The 24,837-nt window shown below is 40.2% G+C and overlaps 1 protein-coding gene across 2 annotated transcripts in view; it reads right to left on the bottom strand.

Moving 5' to 3' along the window:
- Window positions 1-24,837, bottom strand: part of STARD6 (StAR related lipid transfer domain containing 6) — a 466,390-nt gene that overhangs the window by 49,374 nt on the left and 392,179 nt on the right. For both annotated transcript variants that reach the window (XM_044075145.1, XM_044075136.1), the window contains exon 6: window positions 19,086-19,179. In XM_044075145.1, coding sequence (XP_043931080.1) covers window positions 19,086-19,179 — 94 coding nt within the window. The remainder of the gene's footprint in view (window positions 1-19,085; window positions 19,180-24,837) is intronic.

The raw sequence follows: 24,837 nt of genomic DNA, 5'->3' as shown, positions 1-24,837 counted from the left end.
TGTGTCACAACCTAAGCCTGTGTCCTTACATCTAATAGAAGAAAAACATGCATTATTATTAAGTACCACGGCTCTGGTAAATTTCAATGGAAAGGGGTCTGTTATGTAAACTAAGATGTACTATCTATTGTACCCCTGAGGGAGTGTATTTGGGTGTCCCTGATGAGGTAGAGGGGGAAGTTTTAGCAGTACTGAAAACTGACGATGAAGCACAAATATCATGGCTACAGGCTGATGAAAAATTACTGCAACAGGTACTCAAAAGTATATGGGCACATCATTCTAATGAGGTAGGACAGTTAAAATTTGCAGGACCAGTCAGAATTTGAGTAGATTCAAATAAACCACTTCCCAGATTATCCCAGTAGTCTCTGACACCAGAAGGAAAAGCGGGACTCCAACCTGTTATTCAGTCTCTGTTACAGCAGGGAATAATAATCCCTACTGGCAGCTGTTGTAACACTCCCATACTTCCAGTTAAAAAGGCTGGCTGAAATGCTTACAGGTTTTGCAGGATTTGACAGCTGTAAATCATTCAGTACTTTCCTCTTATCCTATTGTCCCTAACCCAGCAACTATTCTTATCTGTATACCACCATGGGCTACTTATTTCTCTGTTATAGATTTGTGCTCAGCTTTCTTTTCTATACCTATACACCCTGACAGTAAGTATTCATTTGCTTTTTCATATAAAGGACAACAGTAAACTTTGACAAGTCTACCTCAGGGATATACAGAATCTCCATTCATAGTTTCAGAAATCATAAAAAGGGACGTGGAAGATGTACAGTTTCCCACCCAAATATGTATTTGTTCCAATATGTAGATGATTTGAGTTCAGCCATCTAGGCAGTGAGAAATGTAACTGTGGTGCATTTGGCTGGGGACAGATGTTTGAAGTGACATTCAGCTGCAGGGAAATATGGCTGTTGTGAATTCCCTTTGGGGTAAAATGAAGCATACACTGCCATTCCCATGGCCTTAATAACCAAGTGCATGAGGGCAGAAGAAATAATGAGTATTATACTCGGTGTACAATACATGCTTATATCACTACAACATGCAGAAGTGTGCTGCAGCATGGAGGAAATCTTGCAAGCTACTGTAGTCACATTTATGCTCCAGTATGTATTTTAGGTGATGTTCCATAGACACTGTGAATGGGGTAGTGGTCCATACACCAATTACAAAGGCAGTGACAGTGTGCACTGCATTTTAACTGCCATTGACCTGCTCACTGGCCAGCCTGCTACTGATTCCTGCCATACTGCCTGCTGTTCCATGCTGCCTTGGAAGCCATGCTCTATTTTCCCCCATGCATTTGGTGACTGAAGTTGTGGGCATGGCACTGCATTGTTCTCTTTGCCCATAGGGAATCTGCAACAGTCATATTCCTCTGCAGCTGAATGTCACTTCAGCCACGTGTCCCTAATGAAATGTACTATAGTTAAATGTCTGGGTGCCTAAACCTAGATGATTTACTTATAGGATACGACAGAGTGCAGCATTGCCAACAAAATACTATTTTTCTTGTTAACAGAATTAGCTGAGAACGGACATAAAGTGTAAAAAGAAAATTTACAGCTCTGGTGACCAAAAGTAAAATATCTGGCTTATGCAATATCACGAGGAAATAGAAATATACTGCCTTCATGTATCAAAGCAATAACTGAAGGTCCATGTCCAGTCACCCAGAAATAGCTTAGTTCTTTCTTAATAATGGCAGGGTATTGTAGGCAATGGATTTCAAATTATGCAGAGCTAGCAAAACCACTGATAAAACTGCTAAAACAGAATAACCAGAAGTTATAATTGCAGTCCCCCATACAGCAGATGCTCTTTACTAAAAACAAAAATGCAGCATGTCTCTCCTTAAAGGCTGACAGAATATGAGAGGCTGCTGATTTCAGACCCAACTATCATAATTGTTTGGTGTCCAGTTTTGAACCCTGCATCTCCATTTCCATCTGCAGAGGAGAGAAAATCAGATGATTGCATTATTGTGACTATTTTCTCCTAGGAAGGATGTGACTGATGCCCCGATTCAAAATGCTGAATTAGAGCTCTTCGTGGATTGATCCTGTAGCAGGAATAAATAAAGATGTATGTTTGCTGAAATTGCTGTATGTGGTAAAAGTGCTGTGATAATATAAGAAAGACATGAAGGGGTCACTTCAACTCAAGTGGCTGAATTAGTTGCACTTGCTGAGGCATATGGATTTGCTAGAGATAAACTGGGCGAACATTTATATGGACAGTAGCTATGCATTTGGGTGTTGCACGATTTTGGAGCATTATGGAGACAACTTGGGTTTTTGACATCAGCAGGTACAGAAATTAAAAACAGAAATCATGTTACATTTTTATTAGACTCTTTCTGGCTGCCCAAGCAGGTAGCTGTAGTAAAAGTGCAAGTGTATAGTAAAGTGATATGCTGTCAAGGGCTAATAATCTGGCCGATAAGGCAAAAAGCAAGCCTCTGGGTTAAACAGTTTTCTGACGTCTGTAATGATGGTATCTGATACACTTTGTAACCTTGTATTTGATTTTGCTACATTAATGACTCTGCAGGAAGAGGCATCTAATGATATGGTATAGCAACATCCTGATGAATGCATTGCGACACCTCAGTTTATATTGTTTTGGCTGGTAAGATTGTATCATTTACCCAACTATATAGGGAAAGATCATTTAACAAATTTACTAAATTATGACTGGTTTGCTCTATCTTCTCATTCTATGATTCAGCATTATGTACAGAAATGTGAAATTTGTCTGTCTTATAATTTGTCTCCTAGTGTTAAAATTAAAGATTCAGCTCTGCTGCCCCCTTGGGGAGCATTTGTAATTCTTCAGCTGGATGGTATTCATTTGAAGCGATGTAGCAATTTTAAATACTTGCTAGTTATTTTCTGCATGTTTTCAGCCTTGGTAGAAGCTTATCCATGTGCCAAAAATAAAGCAGACACTGCAGTAAAGAAATTATTGAGAGAGTCTGTACCAAGGTTTGGGGTACCTCATACCATTACTTCTAACAGAGGCACACACTTCACTGCTGAAATTATAAATAAATTGTGCCAGGTTTGAAGATAAATTTGCAACTCCAACACCCTCATCATCCACAGTCCTCTGCTTCAGTTGAGTGTGTGACACCCACCACTGCTGCCAATATGTGATGGGCACAACTATGTGTCATCCACAGACTGGGCTAGTAACCAAGGAGCCTGAATCCTCACCACTAACACTGGAGAGGAAAGTGCACTTGGAATACAAATGGATACACTCAGTATTTCCAGATGCAGACTGCTCTGCATCAAGTACTATTTCGCTTAACAGCACACAGGGAACACACTCAGCCAGGAGTCTGGATGTTTCTATATCTGTCTCCCACCAGATCCCCAATAAGACTCTCCACTGGTACAGCTGTAGGGTTAGGTCCTCAGCCAAGTGTCCAAGCCAAGTCGTGTAGCACCCTGTTTGTAAATCCAGCGCTTCATGCCCCTGCCCCAAGTAGATGGCACACACACTCTTTAAGATTTCATTTTCACACACACACACACACACACACACACACACACACACACACACACACACACACACACACACACACACATACACACACACACTGGGGAAAGGCTGGCACAGATTACCCGCTCTACCAACTTTGCCTGGACTATAAGGTAGTTACCACTGCAACCAGTTAGTTACTAGAAAGCCCTTAAAATGGTATCCAATTATACTGTGCAATATTAATATTAATACAAATGGTTGTAGTTCACTAAGATGGCTATGCCTTCTGGAGTGGCCCACACAGTGTCACCAAATAAATATAAGTAGAAAACAAATAAATCCAAACCAGCCCAGAAGTTGAAAATGTTGAAACACAGGTGCCCAGTTGGAAGGTAGCTGGAATAAATACGCTGAACCACGACAAAGTAAAATCTTCTTTTTAATACAAAATGGTGAGCGCTTTCGCAGTGGTAACCATTGCTTCATCAGTCTGATGAAGCAATGGTTACCATTGCAAAAGAGCTCACCATTTTGTATTAAAAAGAAGGTTTTACTTTGTCGTGGTTCAGCTTCTTTATTCCAGCTACCTTCCTACTGGGCACCTGTGTTCCAACTTATAAATATAAGTACTCTCAAAGGTTAGATAATCTCTAAAAGTACCAGCCACGATAAACGTTTTAAATATATTTAATAATAAATAATGAAATAACATGAAAATATTGAATATATATTTATAGTAAACCACAGAGGTCAGATCACAGGAAATATTGAAAAGAACACTGAAGGACAGACTCAGACAAATAAAGAAAAACAATATCTACACTAAGCTTTGCTATATTCTTGACAATCTAAAAGAATTTTACTGTTCCCTAGTAACTTACTTGGGCAATGCAAGATGAAATACATGAATAGTCTTTCTAGTCAGCCTCCCAAACAGAATACTCTATACTCTGAGATTACTCCCTGTAAAATAATATCCAAGATGACTTGCAGAATGACCTCATCTGGTCATCTGACTCTAGGTTCCCACACTATTTCCTTTTGAAGTTGTAGACAGGACTTTAGCAGACTGCTACAATACACAGTTATAGCTTTTATGGCAATACCTAGGAGGCAGAACCATTTACAACACCTCCCCCTTTACAAAAGCTAACAGATAATGGCTGTTCCCAGACCAACCATCTCTGGGCCTACTCAGCATTGTGGGGTGACGTTCACTGATTTAACAGCTCATTTACATTTCCCTTATTTTTTCTTAAAATAAGCCATCTGGTTAACCATTGTTGTGCCAGTGCCCTCTATTAAAACATATACATTTAATTCAGATACCATAATACATGTACATGGCTGTTGATACATTTTAACACAATTAACACAAACAAAGCTCAGAAATACATTTTCAGCACAAGCACCTGTACAGTTCAGCTTGATATACAAATGACATATAATTATTTATAAAATTCCAGCTAGTTGTGCTGGCACAAGTGTTATATTCACTGCCTGCTTCTCCCTGGCATGGCTGGAAGCACCTCCTATCATCACATCCCCCCCACTTTGAAGACTTAAAAATACTTGTTCAAGTGACCCTTGAGAAACATGGCTTGAGAGAAGTAAGCCTGTCTGGGAATATGTTACCCCATTCCCTGTCTTGACAGCCCATCTGTGTTGGCATTGCTGATCCCACTGCAGTGTTGTACTGCCATGTCATATGCCTGCAATCCTACCTTAATAACTTGGCATTTTGCTGGCTGGCTCTATGTAGCCATATTAAGAGATTGTGGTCTGTAAGTACAGTGAATTTCCTTACACACAGATAAGGCTGAAGTTTCTACAGTGACCATACTATGGCTAGATATTCCTTTTCTACAGCTGTATAGCATTTCTTCCTGGGTTGGAGTCTACCACTGAGATATACCACTGGGAAAACCTGGCTAAGTACACCCTCACCCCATGGTTTGAAGTGTCCACCTGCACAACACATTACTTGCTGTAATTTGGACTGACTAAAACAGGGGGTCATCCAAAAGCTCCTTTAAGCTTCTGGAATGCCTGCTGACATGCTGGGGTCCACACTACCTTATCTGGCCTGTTTTTCCTTGTCAGGTCTGTGAGGGGAGCAGCTATGATACTATAATTGGGACAAACTTTCTATAGTACCCTGCTGTCCCTAAGAATGCCCTCACCTGCTTTTGGTAACAGGGGCAGGCCATGCCTGTATGGCTTCCATTTTGTCAGGTGCTGGGCTGATCTTACCACTCCCCACTCTATGTCCCAAGTAGGAGACCTCTGCCATACCCACCTAACACTTAGTGGGCTTAATGGTCAACTCTGCCCTCTGCAGTCTGCCCAGCACCTTCCTGACATGCTGAAGGTGCTCTTGCCAGGAACAGCTCTAGATGGCAATATCATTCAGGTAAGCAAGGGCATAATCTCCAGCTCCTGCTAGGCTACGATCTACTAGCCTCTGGAAAGTTGCTGGGGCATTTTTCATCCTAAAGGGCATCTTTGTGAACTCATACAAGCCAAAAGAAGTCACAAAGGCTGATCTCTCTCTCTCTCTAGTGTTGGGAGTCAAGGGCACCTGCCAATAGCCCTTTTTTAAGATCAATAGTGGTGAGATACTCAGCCGCACCCAGCTGCTCTAGGGCTTCATCTGTCCTAGGCATGGGGTATGCATCTGACTCTGTGTGACTAGTTTCCTGTAGTCCACACATGACCTGGTGCTGCCATCCTTCTTTGATACCAGCACCACTGGGGAGGCTCAGGGACTGCTGGACTTCTGGATCACTCCCAGTTCTAACAACTCTTGTATCTCCTCCCTTACAGTCTGTCTGACTCACTCAGGCACCCTGTAAGGGGCCTGCTTTATAGGTCTTTGAGGCCCTGTAGCCACATGGTGGTGCACCCTGGTTTCTCAGTGAACATGTCCCCAAACTCCTTTAACACTGTTCAAATTTCTCAAACTTGGGTAGAGGATAGCAGCTGGGACATCGCTACCCCTTCCACTGAGGTGTCAATCCATGCCTGACTGATCGATCCCCCTTTGACTCCTCCAGCCATCCACTACAAATACTCAGCACAAGGGCCTCTCTATTCTGGTAAGGCTTCATCATATGAACATAGCACAATCTGTGCCCCTGCCTCCTGCCTAACAGTTCTATGATGTAGGATAGTCCTTCTGGAGTGGTCCACACAGTGTCACCAAATAAATATAAGTACTCTCCTTACCACCTTGAAGAGTCCCTTCCAAGCTGCCTGAAGTTTACTGTGTCTGACAATAATGAGCACCATCACATGCTGTCCCAGAGCATACTCTCTGGCTTGAGCATTCCTGTCATACTAGACCATTTTCTGCACTGGGCTCCTGACAGGTTCTCCTGGGCCAAGACCATGAGCTCCATAAGCCTTGTCCTGATGTTTAGGACATATGCCGCAACAGACTCTTTGTGGGATTCACACTCACCCTCCCACTCATCATGAATCAAATCTAGAGGTCCACTCACCCTATGCCTATATAGCAACTCAAAGGGTGAAAAACCTGTGGATTCCTGGGGTACCTCTCTGCAAGCAAACAACAGATGGGGCAAATATTTCTCCCATTTTCTCTTAAAGTGGTCTGCAAATGCCTGTAGCATGGTCTTTAGCGTACAGTTTAACCTCTCCACAAGACCATTAGTCTGGGGGTGGTAGGTGTGGTCTTTAGGTGCTTTACCCCACAGCATTCCCACAGACAAGCCAGCAGGTCTGACATAAAATTGGCACCTCTGTCAGTCAGTATTTCTCTTGGGAATCCTATCCTGCTTAAAATGTCTGGCAAAGCATTTGCCACCTTCTCTGCCTCAATGGAGGACAGAGCCACTGCCTCAGGGTATCTAGTAGCATAATCTTCTACCACTAGGATATACTTCTTCCCTGTAGAGCCTGGGGTACTCAGAGGCACCACGATATCCATAGCTACCCTCTAAAATGGCTCCTCTATCACAGACAAAGGCATCAAATGATCTTTGACCTTGTCTCCTGCCTTGCCTACTTTTTTGGCACTACTCACAGATCCTGCAGTACCCTGTTCCATCCCTGGAAATCCCAAGCCAATAAAAGTTCTGCATAATACATCGCTTCGAATGCTTTATGCCGATATGATCTGCAAAGGGAATGTCATGGGCTATGGCTAAAAGTACCAGATGGCAGGTTCTGGGCACTACCAACTGCTGTATTACCTCACCTTCGAGTCCTCTCTCAGGGGTCCACTCTCTATACAATAGACCTTTGTTCCACTTCCAGTATACAGAATCCTGCATTTCCTTGAGAATCAGGTGCCTCCCTAGCTACCTCCGTCAAGCCTCTCAGTGTAGGGTCTGAGAGCTGAGCCTGTCTCAACTCTCTCTTTGTAACCCTTCCCAGCTCCCCTTCCACAGAAAGTCTGGTCTCATCTGACAGTGGTGCCTCACTGTCAGCCTGAGTACTACTGCTCACCTCTGCCCTTGCAGTCTCTCTATCAAGGGAATATTAGTAGCCACCAGCAACTGTGGCACACCTTCAGTCTCACTGCTACATGGTAGTTCCTTCCCTGAAGTAGCCACATCTCCAGTTCTGGCTTCATGTGTGCAATCTGTCTGAGACTCCCACAGGCCACCAAACCCACATGCTTGTCTCCAATTCTGACTGAGTGTCACTGCATGCACACAAGGTACTGCATTATCAAAATCATTCCCTATCAACACATCTGCAGGGATATCCACAAATACACCTACTTGCTTGCTTCCTTTCCCACCCTCCCAGTCAAGGTGAACCCTGGCCAAAGGCATGTGGAATGGGATCTCTTCTAAATCTCTGACTGGAGTGGACTGCCCAAGCAAGTACTTCTCCCCTTTAACCACTGCTGGCTTCACTGGGGTTATATCAGAGGCTGTGTCTCTCTTGGCAGTGGCCTGTTTTCAATCTCAGATATAAACTTTGCTGGTAGTTTGGTACCCCTGTTGTTTCCAGACAACTTACCATTGTCATTCTGTTATTCCCACTTGCTGGCTTCCCCACCTTGTGTTCCCTACCTTGCCTCCATGGGCATCTATATGCTACATGGCCACACTAGTTGCATTTAAAACATTTAACCCTTGATCATGGCCATGTACCTGAACTAGTGTCTTCCTCTTTTACTAACTAACTCTGTTGGGGCGGTTTAGGCTGCCCAACATGGGTTCAGTTATATCCATGAGCAGGACTGGGCATCCCTTTCCTGTGCAGTGATGCCCTGCTTGCTAGGTATAGATGCCCCCCCCAACTCATGTGCAGAGTTGCATCCCCTGTCTGCCAACCAGATCCTCATGTCCTCAGGCAAAGTGCTAAGGAGTTGTTCCCTCACCAAAAGGTCTGCCAGCTTTTCAAAAGTGGTGGCCTGACATCCACTCATCTACCTATGAAAATAAGTGCTTTGTTCAACAATATAATCACATACACTTTCATCTGCCTTGCGTCTATTCTCATAAAACTTTTTTTCTGTAAGCTTCAGGTGTTAACTTAAAATATTGTAATAAACAGTGCTTAGCTTCATCATAATCAAAACAATCAGTATCAGACAATTTAGAAACAAGAGTTACAGCTTTACCGTGGAGTAAGGGGGTGAGGAACTGTACCCAGGGCCCTCGGTCAACATTATACTTTTTGCATACTCTTTCAAATAGATGAATAAAACTGTCAATGTTATCACCTTCTTGGTACTGAGGAAGAAGTTTCTGACCTTTATTGCTTCTGAGGTATGGTTACTCCCTTCCCCATTACCTCCATGACCCTGGCAAAGAGTCAGCATTTCCTTTTCATGTTGCCTCTGCCTCTCATTTTCTTTGGCTCCCAAATGCCACAGTCTCTCTGTTGATTTTACTTTGACCTTCAAACACTGCAGTCTCTCTGCTGATTCTAGTTCCAAACCTTTGGTCTTTAACTCCAGATGGATTTTTAAGTCCTCTGAGCAACTTGCTGGTTTGTGATGCAGCTGTGATTAAGGCTGCAATCATTTCCCCTTTAGTCAGGTTGGCATGCTCTAGTCCTTTGGCTTGGCACATATCAGCCAACTGGTTCCTTGTCAGCCTGCCATAATCCAGTGCGGACATCCTTACCTGCTCTCCCTGACTAAGCTAACAAAAAGTAAATAAGTAACACTATTGTGATAGGAAGCTTTGAATGTCTACCGTGTGGCTCCTGAGAGTACACCTTTCTTTAGTGACCAGTGCTTACAGGCTAAAGGAATTCAATATTCACAACACTGCTCACCAATACATGATGTGGTATGATCCTACCACACTGCCACCAATTAAAATGTGACACCCACCATTGCTGCCAATATGTGATGGGCACGACTATGTGTCATCCCCACGCTGGGCCAGTAATCAAGGAGCCTGAATCCTCACCACTGACACTGGACATGTACATGCACTTGGAATACAAATGGATGCACTCAGCATTTCCAGATGCAGACCTCTCTGCATCAAGTACAATTTGCCTTAAGAGCACACATGGAGCACACTCAGTCTGGGGTCTGGATATCTCTATATCTGTCTCCCTCCAGATCCCCAATAAGACTCCTCACTGGTACAGCTATAGGGTTAGGTCCTTAGCCGAGTGCCCAAGCCAAGTCCTCCAGCACTCTTTCTGTAAACCCATTGCTTCATATCCCTGCCCCAACTATCTGGCACATACACTCTTTAAAATTTAATTTTTACGCACACACACCTGGGAAAGGCTGGCATGGATTACCTGCTCTACCAGCTTTGCCCAGAATATAAGGTAGTTATCACTACCTCCAGTCAGTTACTAAAAGGCTCTTAAAAGGGTATCCAATTATACTATGTAATATTAATATTAATACAAATAGTAGTAGTTCAGCAGGATGGCTAGGCCTTCTGGAGTGGCCCACACAGTGTCACCATACAAATATAAGTACTCTCAAAGGTTAGATACTCTTTACAAGAACCAGCCATAATAAAAGTTTTAAATATATTTAATAATAAATAATAAAAGAACACGAAAATATTGAATATATATTTATAGTAAACCACAGAGTTCAGATCACAGGAAATATTGAAAAGAACATTGAAGGACAGACTCAGACAAATAAAGAAAAATAGTATCTGTACTAAGCTTTGCTACATTCCTGACTAAATCTAAAAGAATTTTACTTGTCCTAGTAACTTACTTGGGCAAGGCAAGAAGAAATACATGAGCAATCTTTCTAGTCAGGGTCCCAAGCAGAATACTCTATACTCTGAGATTACTCCCTGCAAAAAAATATAATATCCAAGATGAGTTGCAGAATGACCTCATCTGGTCACTTGACTCTAGTTTCCTATACTATCTCCTTTTGAAGTTTGAGACAGGACTTTAGCAGACTGCTACAATACACATTTACAGCTTTTATGGCAATGCCTAGGAGGCAGAACCATTTACAACACTTCCACCTTTTTTACAAAAGCTAACAGATAATGACTGCTCCAGACCTACCATCTCCAGGCCTACTCAACACTGTGTGGTGCCATTCAGTGATTTAAAAGCTCGTTTACATTTCCCTTATTTTTCTTAAAATAAGCCAGCTGGTTAACCATTGCTGCCAATGTCCTCTATTAAAACATACACATTTAATTCAGATACCATAATACATGTACATTTCTCTTCATTTCATCAGGGTGCACTGTTGATACATTTTAACACAATTAACACAAGCAAAGCTCACAAATACATTTTCAGTACAAGCACCTGTACAGTTCAGCTTGATATACAAATGACATATTAATATTTATAAAATTCCAGCTTGCTGTGCTGGCACAGGCCTTACAGCCACTGCCCTACTTCTCCCTGGCATGGCTGGCAGTACCTGTCGTCAGACAGTGCATCAGTAGAACCATTAAGATCAGGCTGGGAAAAACATGTGAAGTGGCCTGATGCACTGCCTTTGGTTCTCATGAGTATAAGGAGAACTATAAATGCAAAGAGAACACTTAGTCCACATGAAAGTCTTATGGGCCATCCCAAGAGAATGCCATCTGCTCCACCTGCCCAAAATGCGGAGCTTACATTTACTGATGATGCACTGTTAAATTACTGTTCAAAAGTTATCTCTGTTTTGCAGACTTCGCACCAAAGTATACCTGAAGCCCTTCTCCAGTCTTCAGCTCAGCCCTGCCATAATCTGCAAACCAAGGATTGGGTTTTTGTTAAAGTCTGTCAGCGAAAATCTTACCTGGAGCCCAGGTGGAAGAGGATGTACCTTGTTCTTGTTACAGTTCATACTGTTGTTCAGTGTGTTGGCCTTCCAGCTTGGATCCTTGCTTCTCATTGCAAGAAGACCTGTCTGGTATCCATGGAGATGAAAGACAATACCCAACCTGATCTTGTTGACATCACTCCTGATGGTCCTGACTCTTCTTCCCGCTGAGATAAAGGAAAACCTCTTTCTGCAAGTACTACATCAATATGCAGAAAATCTTAACATCAGCAACTGCTGACTCTGTGTATTCATGCCTGAACACTACAGAGTAGGCAGTCCTATGATTCTGGTTCCAGTGGGACTTTGAACAGAGATTGTTTGAGAAAAGCCTAACTTGGTATTATATTTCATATCTTTTTGTAAAAAGGTATATTTTCATCTAGCAGTATCTATACCAGGATATACCTGCTATGCAAAACGGGACAGTTTGTATAGGCTACAGCAAATGTAATGTGACTTGATATTAACATGTTTTAAATGAACTCAAACTGAAATTGTATAGCTGGAGACAACACATGAGTATGCTAACTAATTATTTGTGGAGATCTTGCCTATCTCTGGCTTCCCACTAACTCATCTGAGTGCTGCTATGTAGGCTACATTATCCCAGCCATCCAGCATTTTTGGTCTCCACCAACCAGCTGATTGAGAAATAAAAGATCAATACATCCATTTTTCTGTCTCATTATGGTTATGGTATCTTTGGCGCTATAGCTGAACCAAATGCTTTTTCACAAATATTAACTGAAGTGGCTAATAAAACTGCTCAACATATGGTTAACAGAGAAATGACTGAAGTAAGGGCCGTGGTGTTACAAAATCATTTGGCCCTTGACATGATTCTGGTGTATAAAGGGGATCTATAGACGCTTAGATGAACACTGTTACTCTTGTATTTCTGACTTCCATGATAAACAACAAAAAGTAGCTGATTACATGAGGAACTTGATAGAAATCTAATCAGAACTAAAACAAAGTGGACTTTATTTGAACTGGTTAAGAAATGCGTTTGTAAATACAGGAACAAGTATTGTGTAATGATTGATATAGTAATTGCAATTTGTCTTTAGTTTTAGTATACTCTGTAACTGAAAATGCATAGCTAAACTGTCTTATGACAAAAGCAAAAACAATAGTAATGGTTTCTCTAAAACAAAGACACCCTGGAACATATATGTTGGACAATTGTAATGATGCTATTGTTGTTAACCTACAAGATACTGCACTATAATCAATTTTGACACCTAAGGGGTGTTAAAGGGGGAATGCAATGGGAATTAAAAAACATATTTTAGTGAATGTAAGTTCTTTTTATACTCTGTAATTCTGAATGTTTAGAGATGTATGTTAGACACAGTAACTGCTGCCTGAGATGGAATGTTGCATTTTTTAACTATTAATGTAACAGACATCAAAGCAGGTGGCATATGTTTCCTGTTTTGCAAAGGCAAATTCTATAGCTGTGTTACTAAATCAAACTAAAGCAGTAAATAGCTATTTGAGATAATACTGGAAAAATAACATGAACATGTCACAGGGGCCTATGCCATAACTTCTGCTAATGACGTTTTCTCAATTACAGAAGTTCATTGTATGATGGTAAACAGAGCTCAAGACATGACCAGATACAGCTCTCCTTATTTAGTAAAAGAACAATGATATGCTATCATATATGTATATCTCATGTAAACAACACGAGTAGTTGTAAGATTCTGATTTATTAATACTGTATCATACCATACGTGATTCATACTACATCTAATGTCTTTTAAGGGGTTTACTTCATATGACCTAAATTTAATTTGATTGAAATTCATTTGACTGAGACCAAAACACTGAAAGTTCAAAAGACTGAAACTCATAACACTGACACATTAAAGTAAAAGGTATATGCCCTTTTACTTTAATGTGTCACTGATATGGGTTTCAGTCAAATGAGTTTTCAGTCTTTTGAACATTAAGTGTTTTGGTCTCAGTCAGATGAATTTCAGTCAAATGAAATTTAGGTCATATGAAGTAGACCCCTTTTAAGATATAAAAAGGGTTGCCTTTTTTACTTCTTTGGGATCATACACATAGACCAATCCATCAAAAAAGTACCCAATAAACTTGGCCTCCTTTATAGAAATAAACAATATCTAACTACAAACACAAAATCTACAATTGCTAGAACACACCTGCTATCTACACTTCTATACACATCCCCTACCTAACAAACCTCAGTAAAACTGACCTCGCCAAGCTAGAAACCTGCTACAAAAAAATCTCCAAATTTGCAACAAATGCCCTTATAAAACCCATCACTGTCAATATCTCAAGCAATTGAACTGGCTAGAACTCCCTCTCTTAGTTCAATTTAATCAACTAACATTCACCTACAAACTCATCCACCAACCAGAAAAAAACCCAGCCCTTAAAAACCTAGTCCAACCATACCTTGCATCCAGATCCTTCGGTTCAAACAACAATCTACTCCTCCAAGTCACCAAAGTAAAAAACTCAGCAGGTGAATCCCTATTCTCCTAATATATTTCCAAACTCTAGAACAGTCTACCTAACCCACTTATGAATACCTCCTCACCTAAACAGTTTAACAGCTAGTAAAAACCCACCTCACAAACTCCTGGCTATGCACCTGCCACAGCCCAGGTTAAAGCCCTTACCATCCTCCTTACCCACCTCAACTCTTAACATTGATGCTTACATCAAACTTCCTTTTGATCTGGTACTTATGTTTCATCTAGTCTATGCTTCCTTACTTGAAAACTTCTTGTTATGAACACAAGTACAACTCCTCAAGATGTTTTGTTCACTCATACCTGTTGTAACAGACTTACAAAAACTACCTAATGAATCTTCTGTATAACTATTTATGACTTAAAAACTAAAAATGCTTTTATGTATTACAAATGCAGCAAATATGTTTTGTGTATTTGAAATGCATATAATGATGTTTTTACTCATATGTTTGAAACTATACACTGTACTGTCTACATTGTAAAGTATGTATCTCATATGTATGTATCTTGGAGCTTTTCTCCCCGGGCCTCCACTGAAAAAGGACACATGTCCAGATGGACTTTCCCGGTTAACAAATGTAAAATAAATAATAAAATAAATCATGTTAGAAAATACTTGATCCCCCTCATGTGTTGTGATTTGGAATAAATATTTTATTTGTATAGCCAGATATTCTGCTTGTTTGCATTTGCATTATTATTTACGTTAACAAGGTCAAAGAGCAGGCATCACTTATATACTGTAAGTATAACATATGTTAGGTTTTCATTTAAAAAGGCATTTCAAGCCATCCACAAATATTGCACATTTATGCATTTGTATCATCTGAAGATACTGAAACAAACACACAACTGCAGAGAAGACGGTTGGAGCACCTGAGAAAGCAACAGGCTGAGTATACCTGCTATATGATGTCCTCATTTTAATACTGACAGTAGTAGGTATTCATGGAAACAATATATAACTTCCATACTTCATAGCCACTTGTGCTATCACTACCATAACTCAAAGATAGCAATATGTCTGTTAAGTGTTACATTTCTACAAGTATCCCCTTGTAGAGGTGGACAATTGGGTCAGGATGTTATGACTCTGTTCACATATTGTAAAGATGTCTGTAGCTTTAATTCCCCCTCTAAAAGTAATTTTACCCTTACAAATGTTTCATATTTATGTTTCTGATAATAAGTATAAGTGCACCATTGCATGAGGCATATATGTAAGAACATCATTATTATTTGAGTGGGCATGTTTAAATATAAAACAAAAGTTATTTTCTTTGAATATCATCTGCAACTAAACTATTATGTATGGCCAGCATCTCATCATCTATTCTTTGTATATGTACAATATTCTCAGACATCAAAGTACTGCCTCTATGACTATAGGCAACTGTTTGCCTGGCTATGTAGCTCATTACACTAATTCTTTATCTGTCAGACTGTATGTGACAGTGGCTTTTGGTTCATTACTCCCTCTCACTATATATAAAAAGGCTTGTTAAAATACTTAAAAGTTTTTGTTTGATTCAACAAATATAATTCTCTGAAACATAGAAATCATCTTTATTATTTTGTTTCTCTCTATTCCTTTTATCACTTTATATAGCAGCACAGCAAATGGTACTTATCCCAATGGCAAGGCCTGTTGCCCCCACCAAAGGTAGCAGTAAGAGCACCATCAGCAGCAGAAGCACAAAGCACATCTGGGTCCCAATCTGAAACAATTGCCTGGACACCTCCTGCCCTACCTGCACCATCTGCAACAGGTAGCTCTGCTCCAGAAGTTGACACAGTAGTACCTGCTGGTAGCAGTGTCAGAGGAGGTTGACTCAGTTGTCACCCATTCTTAATTGGGAGATATTGTGGGGGGATATCATCGACAGGAGATTGAATGCCTAGTCTGGTCACATAAAGTTCATGTTCTGCTGATCCATTGAGTCTCATCCCTGCTCAGTAATGGCTCTACAGTACCCAGGGTGACACGTAATCTCATACTGGGTTTTAGGTGGCAGAGACTGCAGATGTGAACACCCAGTTCTATTCCCCAGCCTGGAGTTTCCCTCTCATTTGTGTCTGTTGCCCCCCCTTGTTGGTTTTACAGTCCTCGCCTTCGCACTGTCTTCCTTCCATTTGCTGATGTCTCCTTTCCCATTGTGTTACCCTATACCCTGTCAGCCATGTCTGTCTTTCCTTCCTACTCTTGCCTCCCTCTTACTTCCCTTCTTCCTTCCCCAACTTTCCCTTCTCTTCATAAAAAATAAGCACCTGTCCCACAAAAAAAGTATGTGCCTCCTCCCCCACATCCATCCTGCTCATTTCTTACTTGCTCACCTTCTCTTAATACCCTCTGCTTGCTTCCCTTTTTAATCTCTTTCCTATACTCCTATTTACAACCTTTAATCTGATCAAAAACTAGACAAACATATCACATAAATGATCAAAAAGGGTTTCTAAATAACTTTTCCTTTTGTGGTTATACTGTACATGACAGATCGTGAAGACCACCATTGATACCCAAGTACAACCAATCAGAAATGTCACTGCTTGAGGTATAGCAACAATGACGTCCAATCAAACCAATAAACTGTAAGCCAATGAGCTGAGCTTCATTGCTTACCAGTGTGTGAATACAAAATAGAGTACAGCAGATGTTCTTAGGCTGACTGCTTAATTGGCTGAGTCTGTTAATAACATGAGTTGAGGAGTGTCAGTACATAAGGTCAATGGCTCAAATTCCCTCAGGGTTGTATGGATATTCAGACTTTTCTGCTACCATTCTATAAATAAGTAACACTCACCTCCATGTGCTTCCTTGACAGCTTCAGTATTGCTGCTTCTATGGTTCACCTTGTTAATGGAGTGTTTGATAGAATTTTACTGATGAGGGTAATGGATTCCAATCCTGAGGCACGTTTTTTTCTGCTTCCTGTCTATAAATGTGTAACACTCACCTGCTATGTGTTTCTCTGACACCTTTAGTATTAATGGTTCTATGATTCACCTTATTTGGGAAGTGCTGGTTAGAGTGTAAATGTACAGTTGATCGTTCAAATCCCCTCATGGTTGAATAGGTTGTTTTTTCATGACATTTACATTACAAGTACACTAATAAAACTCTGATGATGCCAAGACTGGTGTAGGTAACTACATCCTGTCACTTTCTGCTATGCCATCTATCCTGTTTGAGTTCCACAATTTCTAAGCTCAACTATTTCAGACTGATATCTGTGTGTATGTCTCATACCCCTTTCTCCATTGCGTTTTTTATCCCTGATTTGGTCATCATTCTCTTTGAAGTCTTCTGTCAATTTCTGTTTGGTTCTCTTGCCCTACTACTGCCTCCACCCTCCATCTTTGGTCATCCTTAACTTTCTTCCTTCCATACAACACTTCTCTGCACAGCTTTTGCCTTGAGTCACAACACTTGATCTGCAGCTTAGCAATACCACCAGTGCATAAAGTTTTGCTATGACTAACCTAGATGCTCATGTACGGTCAATGTTTATAACAGCTGCTGGTACTTTACTCTGGCCATGAGTTGGTTTAACATGGTCATCCCACAGGTCTCTACTGTAGTAATAATGAGCAGATTATCATCGGACAAAACCCACTGCCATATGCATGGTTAATGAGCCTCTGGGCTCATAATGCAAGCATTGCAAACAGTGCTGGATTCACTGTAATCATGGAAGTGGCATTTCTGAATCTCCAGCATTGTCATGTGAACTTAAGGTGAAATTCAGGCAAGAAGAGCCTTTGTAAATTGACAGAGTACAATGTTTACAAAACATTCAGCTAAAAATAAATAATATATTTTCATTTCCCTTCACAGTACAAGAGACATAAGCTAACAAAAACATAAACGGATAATGTCGGAGTGTTTTCTGATTTAAATGCAATGTGTTTCCTGTATGAATGTGATATCTTCATTCTTTGTATATGTTAAGGCATAAAATGACTTAAAATATTTTTTTTTTATTAAAATTCAAGACTGAGATGCCCCTTTGTCTTTGACTGCAAGAGTCTAATCCAGTTTTGATTTATAGATAATTATGCTAGTAACATTCTCTGAAAATAAGCATTGAACTATTTAAAAAAAAAAAACAGTACTGTGTGGGCAGACCTTCTGAAAATGCTCAGCAGTTTCGAGGTTAAACCAAAATATGTGAACTATTATAGCTGTACAGTTAATTGTTCTACACATAGTGTATTTATAAGCCAAAGGTTTAAGTAAACAAAGGAATATGTCAGACTATTGTGAGGGTGCTGGTGTTAACGTCACGCTTTACATGTTAAAATCCTCAGTCCACATTAGACTGTCCAGGCCATCAGATACAGAAGTACAGCAGTTCCTTAGACAATGAGTGGCATCCTGAGAGATGCAGGCCTCACCTCCTCAAACACATACGCCCACCTTTATCACGAGATGTGACAGAACACAGAAATATTCATATCTCATCTCTCCGTGAAAAGTTTTGTTACTTCATCTACTACATGATTCTATTTGGCTATAATATTAATGCACAATAGGAAACTGAAAAAGCAACACATGACACATATACCATGAGAACAGTGCTGTTTTTGTGCATTTTCATCAAACTTTCTGCTGCTGGTAAACAGCACTTTGTTAGCATTTCCAATGAAATTTAAGCTGAGAGAAATCAGTTAGCATGATTATGACAGGACCAGCATTCAAAACACCTTAAACAAATCATGTGACACTGTATAACCAATCAGTTTAAATGCAGATAAACAATTCCACTGTTCAAAGTTGCAGTGAAGCAAAGGAAGACACTTACTCTGGCAGAGGTGAGCAGACATAACCACATGGATTGTTATGTCCACGAACAGAAGCTGCATTTGGAGGACAACTAGTGCACTTCACACTGACTGCTAAAAAAAAAAAAAAAAAAGAGAGATAAACAAATCAAAAATCATCAAATGAAACTGAAAAAACACACAAAAATATCCCAGTGTTGCTAACTGTACATTCATATGTATCTCTATGTTTATATGTCTGTTGTTTGCAAGTATACAGGCATTTTCCAGACTAGCTAAGTCAGCTGATGTAAGGGACCTTTACCATCTGTTGACTACATATGTATACCACAGACTCAAGTTACAGAGGCAGAGTGTAACAGTCAAAAGCAGGAATAAAAATTAGGTTTGAAGAGTAAAGGCTACAAATATAACTAGCTATTTACATACATGACAAAACAGCGTAGCTTGGTTTATTAACAGTATCAGAAATCAATGTTATCAGAATCACTTTTTCTTAAACAAGAAGCATTTTAATCAAATTATCACTTATGACATAGGCAATCAAACATTTATATAAATGAAAACAAACCATATTGACATTTTTCAGCTACAACCATTATACATCACATATATTTTTTTCTAAACAGTCACTGTCAGTTGGACATTACATAGCTCATTCTATTCCTGCCTTCTCTTAAACTTCATTCCTCCTCCAAAACATTATTCTGCATGTATTGTTCTTAAAATTCCAATTTTATTCTATATAATTTGGTCCTACCCTTTTCTAAAGATCCCACTTCTATTTCTTTGATCTCTGCTATGATATTCACTATTTCTAATAGGGCTGGATTATACTTTGATTTCCATTTTCTAGCAATTTTTTTTTTTGGCAGATACGAGAACTAAACTCTGCAAGGCCTCGCTACGTTTAGACAATTCCAATTTTGTATCACAGCTCAAAAAAATCATTTCTTTAGTTACACCAATTTGCTCGCCCAGTATTTCTGACACAGTAGTCTGCAGGGAATTTTAAGTCTGCCAGTTCATTTCACTCCCAAAAATATATTCCCAATTATGTCTTTCTTTCCCAATAGACCTCCAACATTTGCAATCTACCCGTGGGAAAAAAATATTTGGAGTCTGCTTGGGATATAAAAACAAACACTTCAAGCAAAAATCCAAAATCCTACATCTTTTAGACTTTGTTGCATATTTGCAAGTTCTCTCTCGCTCTCTCTCTCTCTATATATATAGGTTTAGTATTGAAAAGCTGAATGGAGATGCACTAAAGATGGACAATCAAAAGCCGGATGTTCGATTGTCAATGTTGCTGAACACTCCATGTTCGAAAGTTCATATCAGCGAATGCTACTGTGCATTAGCTGATATGAATTTGAAGTAGTGCACAGACATCATGGTACAGTGCGGTTTGGGACATTTATCCCTTCCCTCACTGTAGTGTGATCTCAGAGTTGAAATATATAGTTAGCAGGGGGTGCAGGGGGGCTTGCCCCCCCTAAAAACATGATGTGAGGTGTAGGAGTTTCACTTACCTGAGCTCCTACAAGGACATTATGTGGTCTGTTTATCAACAATGTCAAATCTGCTGAATTCGTTCAGCAGAGTCGACATTGTGACTGGACGTACAGCACAGTTTAACTTTCGCTCTTCCCTTAGATTGTTCCGTATGGGAATACCACTTGGCAATCCTGTTGAACTTTGCCCCTTACCCCTGCAGTAGTGCGATCTCGGAGTTGGTATATTTAGTTGGGGGTGTGGGGGGGAAGTCCCCTACATGGGTGGGTTTAGTTTTGGGGGTTTTTTTGTTTGTTTTTTGGGTTTTTTTGGGCTGGCCAAGTGGTTACTTACGTCGGGGCGGAATGTCGGTGTTCAGGATGTCGGCGTTCTGGTTTATCAGTGTACTCGTCTCGGTGAAGTGAATGTCAGTGATGTGGGTTTTTGGGTAAATAAAGTAGATCCATATATATATATATATATATATATATATATATATATATATATATATACACACACACACACACACATACACACACACACACACACACACACACACACACACACACACACACACACACACACACACACACACACTCACACACACACAATATATATTCTCCCATTGTTTCTTTGTGAACTGCTTTTCCAGTCTCCCTTCTCAATCTTTTCTAACCTCCTCTGATTTATTCCTACAGTTGTCATGCAGCATTTTATATGTCCCAGTAATTTTCCCTTTTTTTAACAGAAAACAACAAACACAGTACAAAGGATTAGTCCAGATAAAATCTCTATAGCTAATAGATCTAAGAGACTCTCTCTGATACCCTCCCTGTGGGAGGAGTGAAGACACCTTGTTAAAGTTTATTAAGTTAAGCTGTTAGATGGATGAGTGTTCTTGTTCTAATACATTACATTCAACAGGTCAGTTATTTAAAGTCAGTTACAGACAATGGTGGGACAGTCCAAGGGAGCAGACTGGAAGAAAATCTTTGAGATGGGAAAACAAGGAGCCAATCCTAAATGTTAGAAGTTAACCCCTTATATGAATACTGCTGAAAGACTCATCAGCTCAGCAGTCTGTGGAACCTCATTCTTAGTTAAAAAGTTTTATTTTTATTTTAACTTTTAACAAAGAAAACATGACAACATGATATGAGCTACCACTAAAGAATTATTTTTAAGAAAGCACTTTCTCCTGAGCTTCATCAGGTCCATCTAATAGAGTGGTTTACATTTTGATCATTGAAAATGCCTGCTTTGAAGAGGCTATCACCAGACTTTATTAGTCTATTTTGTAACACATGTAAAAATGAGAGTCTGTGTCTGCATCTATGAGGCTCATATTCCTTGAAGCCAATGAAGAAAGCTTTATTACAGAGATTTTTCCAGTCTATTATTAATAATATGAGAGCATGTGCCCACTTCTACTCTTGCATTGCATGTTTAGTGTCTACTTATAAAAGGCTCATATACATGGTTAATATGATCAGGTAGTCACTTAAAGCTGCACTAGGTGAGTTTCCATTTTTGAATACATGCATCCAAAGAAACAGCTTACAGTGGAAAACAAGTCAGAGTGCTCATTTGTTACTGAGTTCATGGATGTGCAAAGTAGGAGGAAATAAGTAAGCAAAGTCTGAGACCTCAGAACATTTTGTATAGGCTTTCTGTACTCATGGAATAAAAATCCACCAAGTGGTCAACTGCAGAGTATACAAAATGTTTAATAAACATAAGAATCTCAAATTGTGTTTGAGCATAAGCAAACTGTGCCTATGGTGTAAAGAATACAGCAGTGTGGAGTGGTGCCCTGAGATGACAATTTTCATTGTACTGCAGGTTACAGAAATGTTGTTACATGCAGGCCGAGTGGCTAGAGTATCTTTTCCTGGCTGCCGTGGATTAGCTGCAGTGAGAATAAGAATGCTTATTCCCAAGGCTAGTAGTATGTGAGGGCTCTTCTGTTCAGATTCCTCTTATCTTCAGGTTTCAGGTGATAAAGTCAGGGCTTTTCTGTTCAGATTCTTCCTCTCTTTAGGTTCCAGGTGGTGAAATTAGTGCAAAAGAAGGTAGACAGCTTTGTGCCTGACTACATAAAGGGCCGGAAACTGGGAGGTATCAGATGTAAGGGCAGTTAACCAATCTCCTGAGAGAGGGATAGTGCCATGGGGCCTGGGGTGAGGTTAGATTATGTAAGATGCTGATATAATCTGTATGGGTGTGGCCTGTCAATCAAACTGGGAGGCTAGTGTTTGGCCCCCTTTTCTCGCTCCTAACAGCAAGAGGAAAGCCCACGTCCCAAATGAGTAGCAGAAAAAAACATTGTTCAAATAACTGAAAGTTGCTGTTTAAGTTTGTACACATCATGAGGTAAAACACATTTTCAAACTTATGACAGTTACATTTTAGATTACTACATGTCTAGAGATCACAAAACCAAACACAACAAATGAAATAAACAGTGTCTTGTTTCCCATGTCACTAGTTCACCAGATAAACCATACCAAAATACAGGTAGTGTTTTACAAATCTAATTACTTGATTGGCTTTTTCATGTTAACACCAGCAATTAGGGTTAACAGTTTATGTCCATATTCTGGGTTATACAGTACATGTGTTTTAGTTGTACAATTTTTGGTTTAGTTTCCTGAGTGCAAGCACACTTTTAATGGAAATGCTTGAGTTTAGACCAGGGTGGTGGTAGGTATCCAGATTGATATTCCAGCTTAACTCCATTTTTCAGGGATGGCATTTTTATTTCCTTCAAGTGGACCCACAGTGAGCTAGTTCAGGATGTGGAAGTAGAAACCTACATGGTCCTGGAAATCATGGCATTGCTTTGCTAGTTGTTTTTTTGAGAATCTGGAGTCTGATGTCAGGCAGGTGGAGTGCTACCCTGATTCCGAATTTGTTCACAGTTTTCCTTATTTAAAAACAACTGCAGCCATTACATTATACATGGTATATCACAAAAGCAGTGTTGCATTTACCAGAACAAGTGCTACTGATTTTTCTCCTGAGTACTGGACAAAGGAAGTAGTCCTTGTTGCAAAAGGGTGGGGGGGGGGCATAGGGTTAAGTTCCTCTCTATCCAGTCCCTAATATTTCTGGCTGTCTTAAAAACAAAACAAGGATGAGGTCCTAGGAGTTTTTTCAGTTTTTATTGTCTGTAATCATCACCCAGTTGTTGGCCAAGATCATTCTGATTGTTTTGTAATCAGCTGTAAAAGTGAGTGCCATGTTTCTTTTTCTTTTGTCCTCCCGTGGATCCTGGTGTTGGTTTCTGTTCAGCCCTAGGAGTCTCCCATGGGGGTCCCCTCAAAATGAGGTCCTCTGCCTCTTTTAAAGTTCTGATGGGGCTGAGGATGGAATTCAGTAATCTATTGCTGCAGCCCCTAACCAGGAAGCTGATTAGATTTGTAATGAAATATTTAAGCTCTTTGGAGACGTGCAATTCTCCTCCCCTGAGATTTTATAACATTTCCCTCTGTGATCTGGGGATGCATGCTTTTATTGGGAAGCAGCATATTAACCCTGGAACAGGTTGTTGGAGAGGTATTTGTTTTCAATGTCATTGGATATGGTTATGATTAAAAAGCTGACCGAGATCTTGCTGTGAGATGTCATGAATCTCAGGAAGTTAGTGGAATTACTGACATGGTTGTACAAGTCATTCAGTGTGGCTTCATCCCCCACGCAGATGACAAATGTGTCATCAGTGAAACAGAGGTACCATTTCATCAATGCAAAAAGGGGCTTTAGTACACTGCCTCTTCCTCCCATTTTCTAAGAGCCACATTGGCCGGACTTGAGGCCATGGCTGCCCCCATACCTATTCCAGTAGTCTGCTTACAAAACCTGTTGTTAAACATGAAGTAGTTGTACCTAAGCGTTAGATCCAATAACCTTCCTAGAACATCTATCCCTTCTGTCCTTCTCATATGCCTCTGGTGCAACTTGAATACAGTAGCTGTGTGGAAGCACTGTATAAAGTACTTCTGTATCCATTGCAACTAGGATTGTGGATTTGCTAACTGGAATATCTCTAATTTTAACAAGAAAATCCAGAGAGTCTAAAATAAAAGATTTGTTGGACTCTGCCACTGGTTTTATCAGTGCATCAAGGTAGATGGATATTGTCTCAGTTGTGGAACCACCACTTGCCACTACTGGTCTGCAGGGAGGATCCAAGATGTTATTATGGGGTTTTGGAATCCCAAAGAAGCTTGGTATTTTTAGGTGGGGTGTGGCCAAAAAGTCAAAAAGTTTGGC

This window comes from Protopterus annectens, chromosome 1.part1 (assembly GCF_019279795.1).
Source record: "Protopterus annectens isolate FY-2018-M chromosome 1.part1, PAN1.0, whole genome shotgun sequence".
Taxonomy (NCBI): domain Eukaryota; kingdom Metazoa; phylum Chordata; order Ceratodontiformes; family Protopteridae; genus Protopterus; species Protopterus annectens.
The sequence above is the reverse complement of the archived record's forward strand: the minus strand, read 5'-3'. Positions and strand labels throughout refer to the sequence as shown.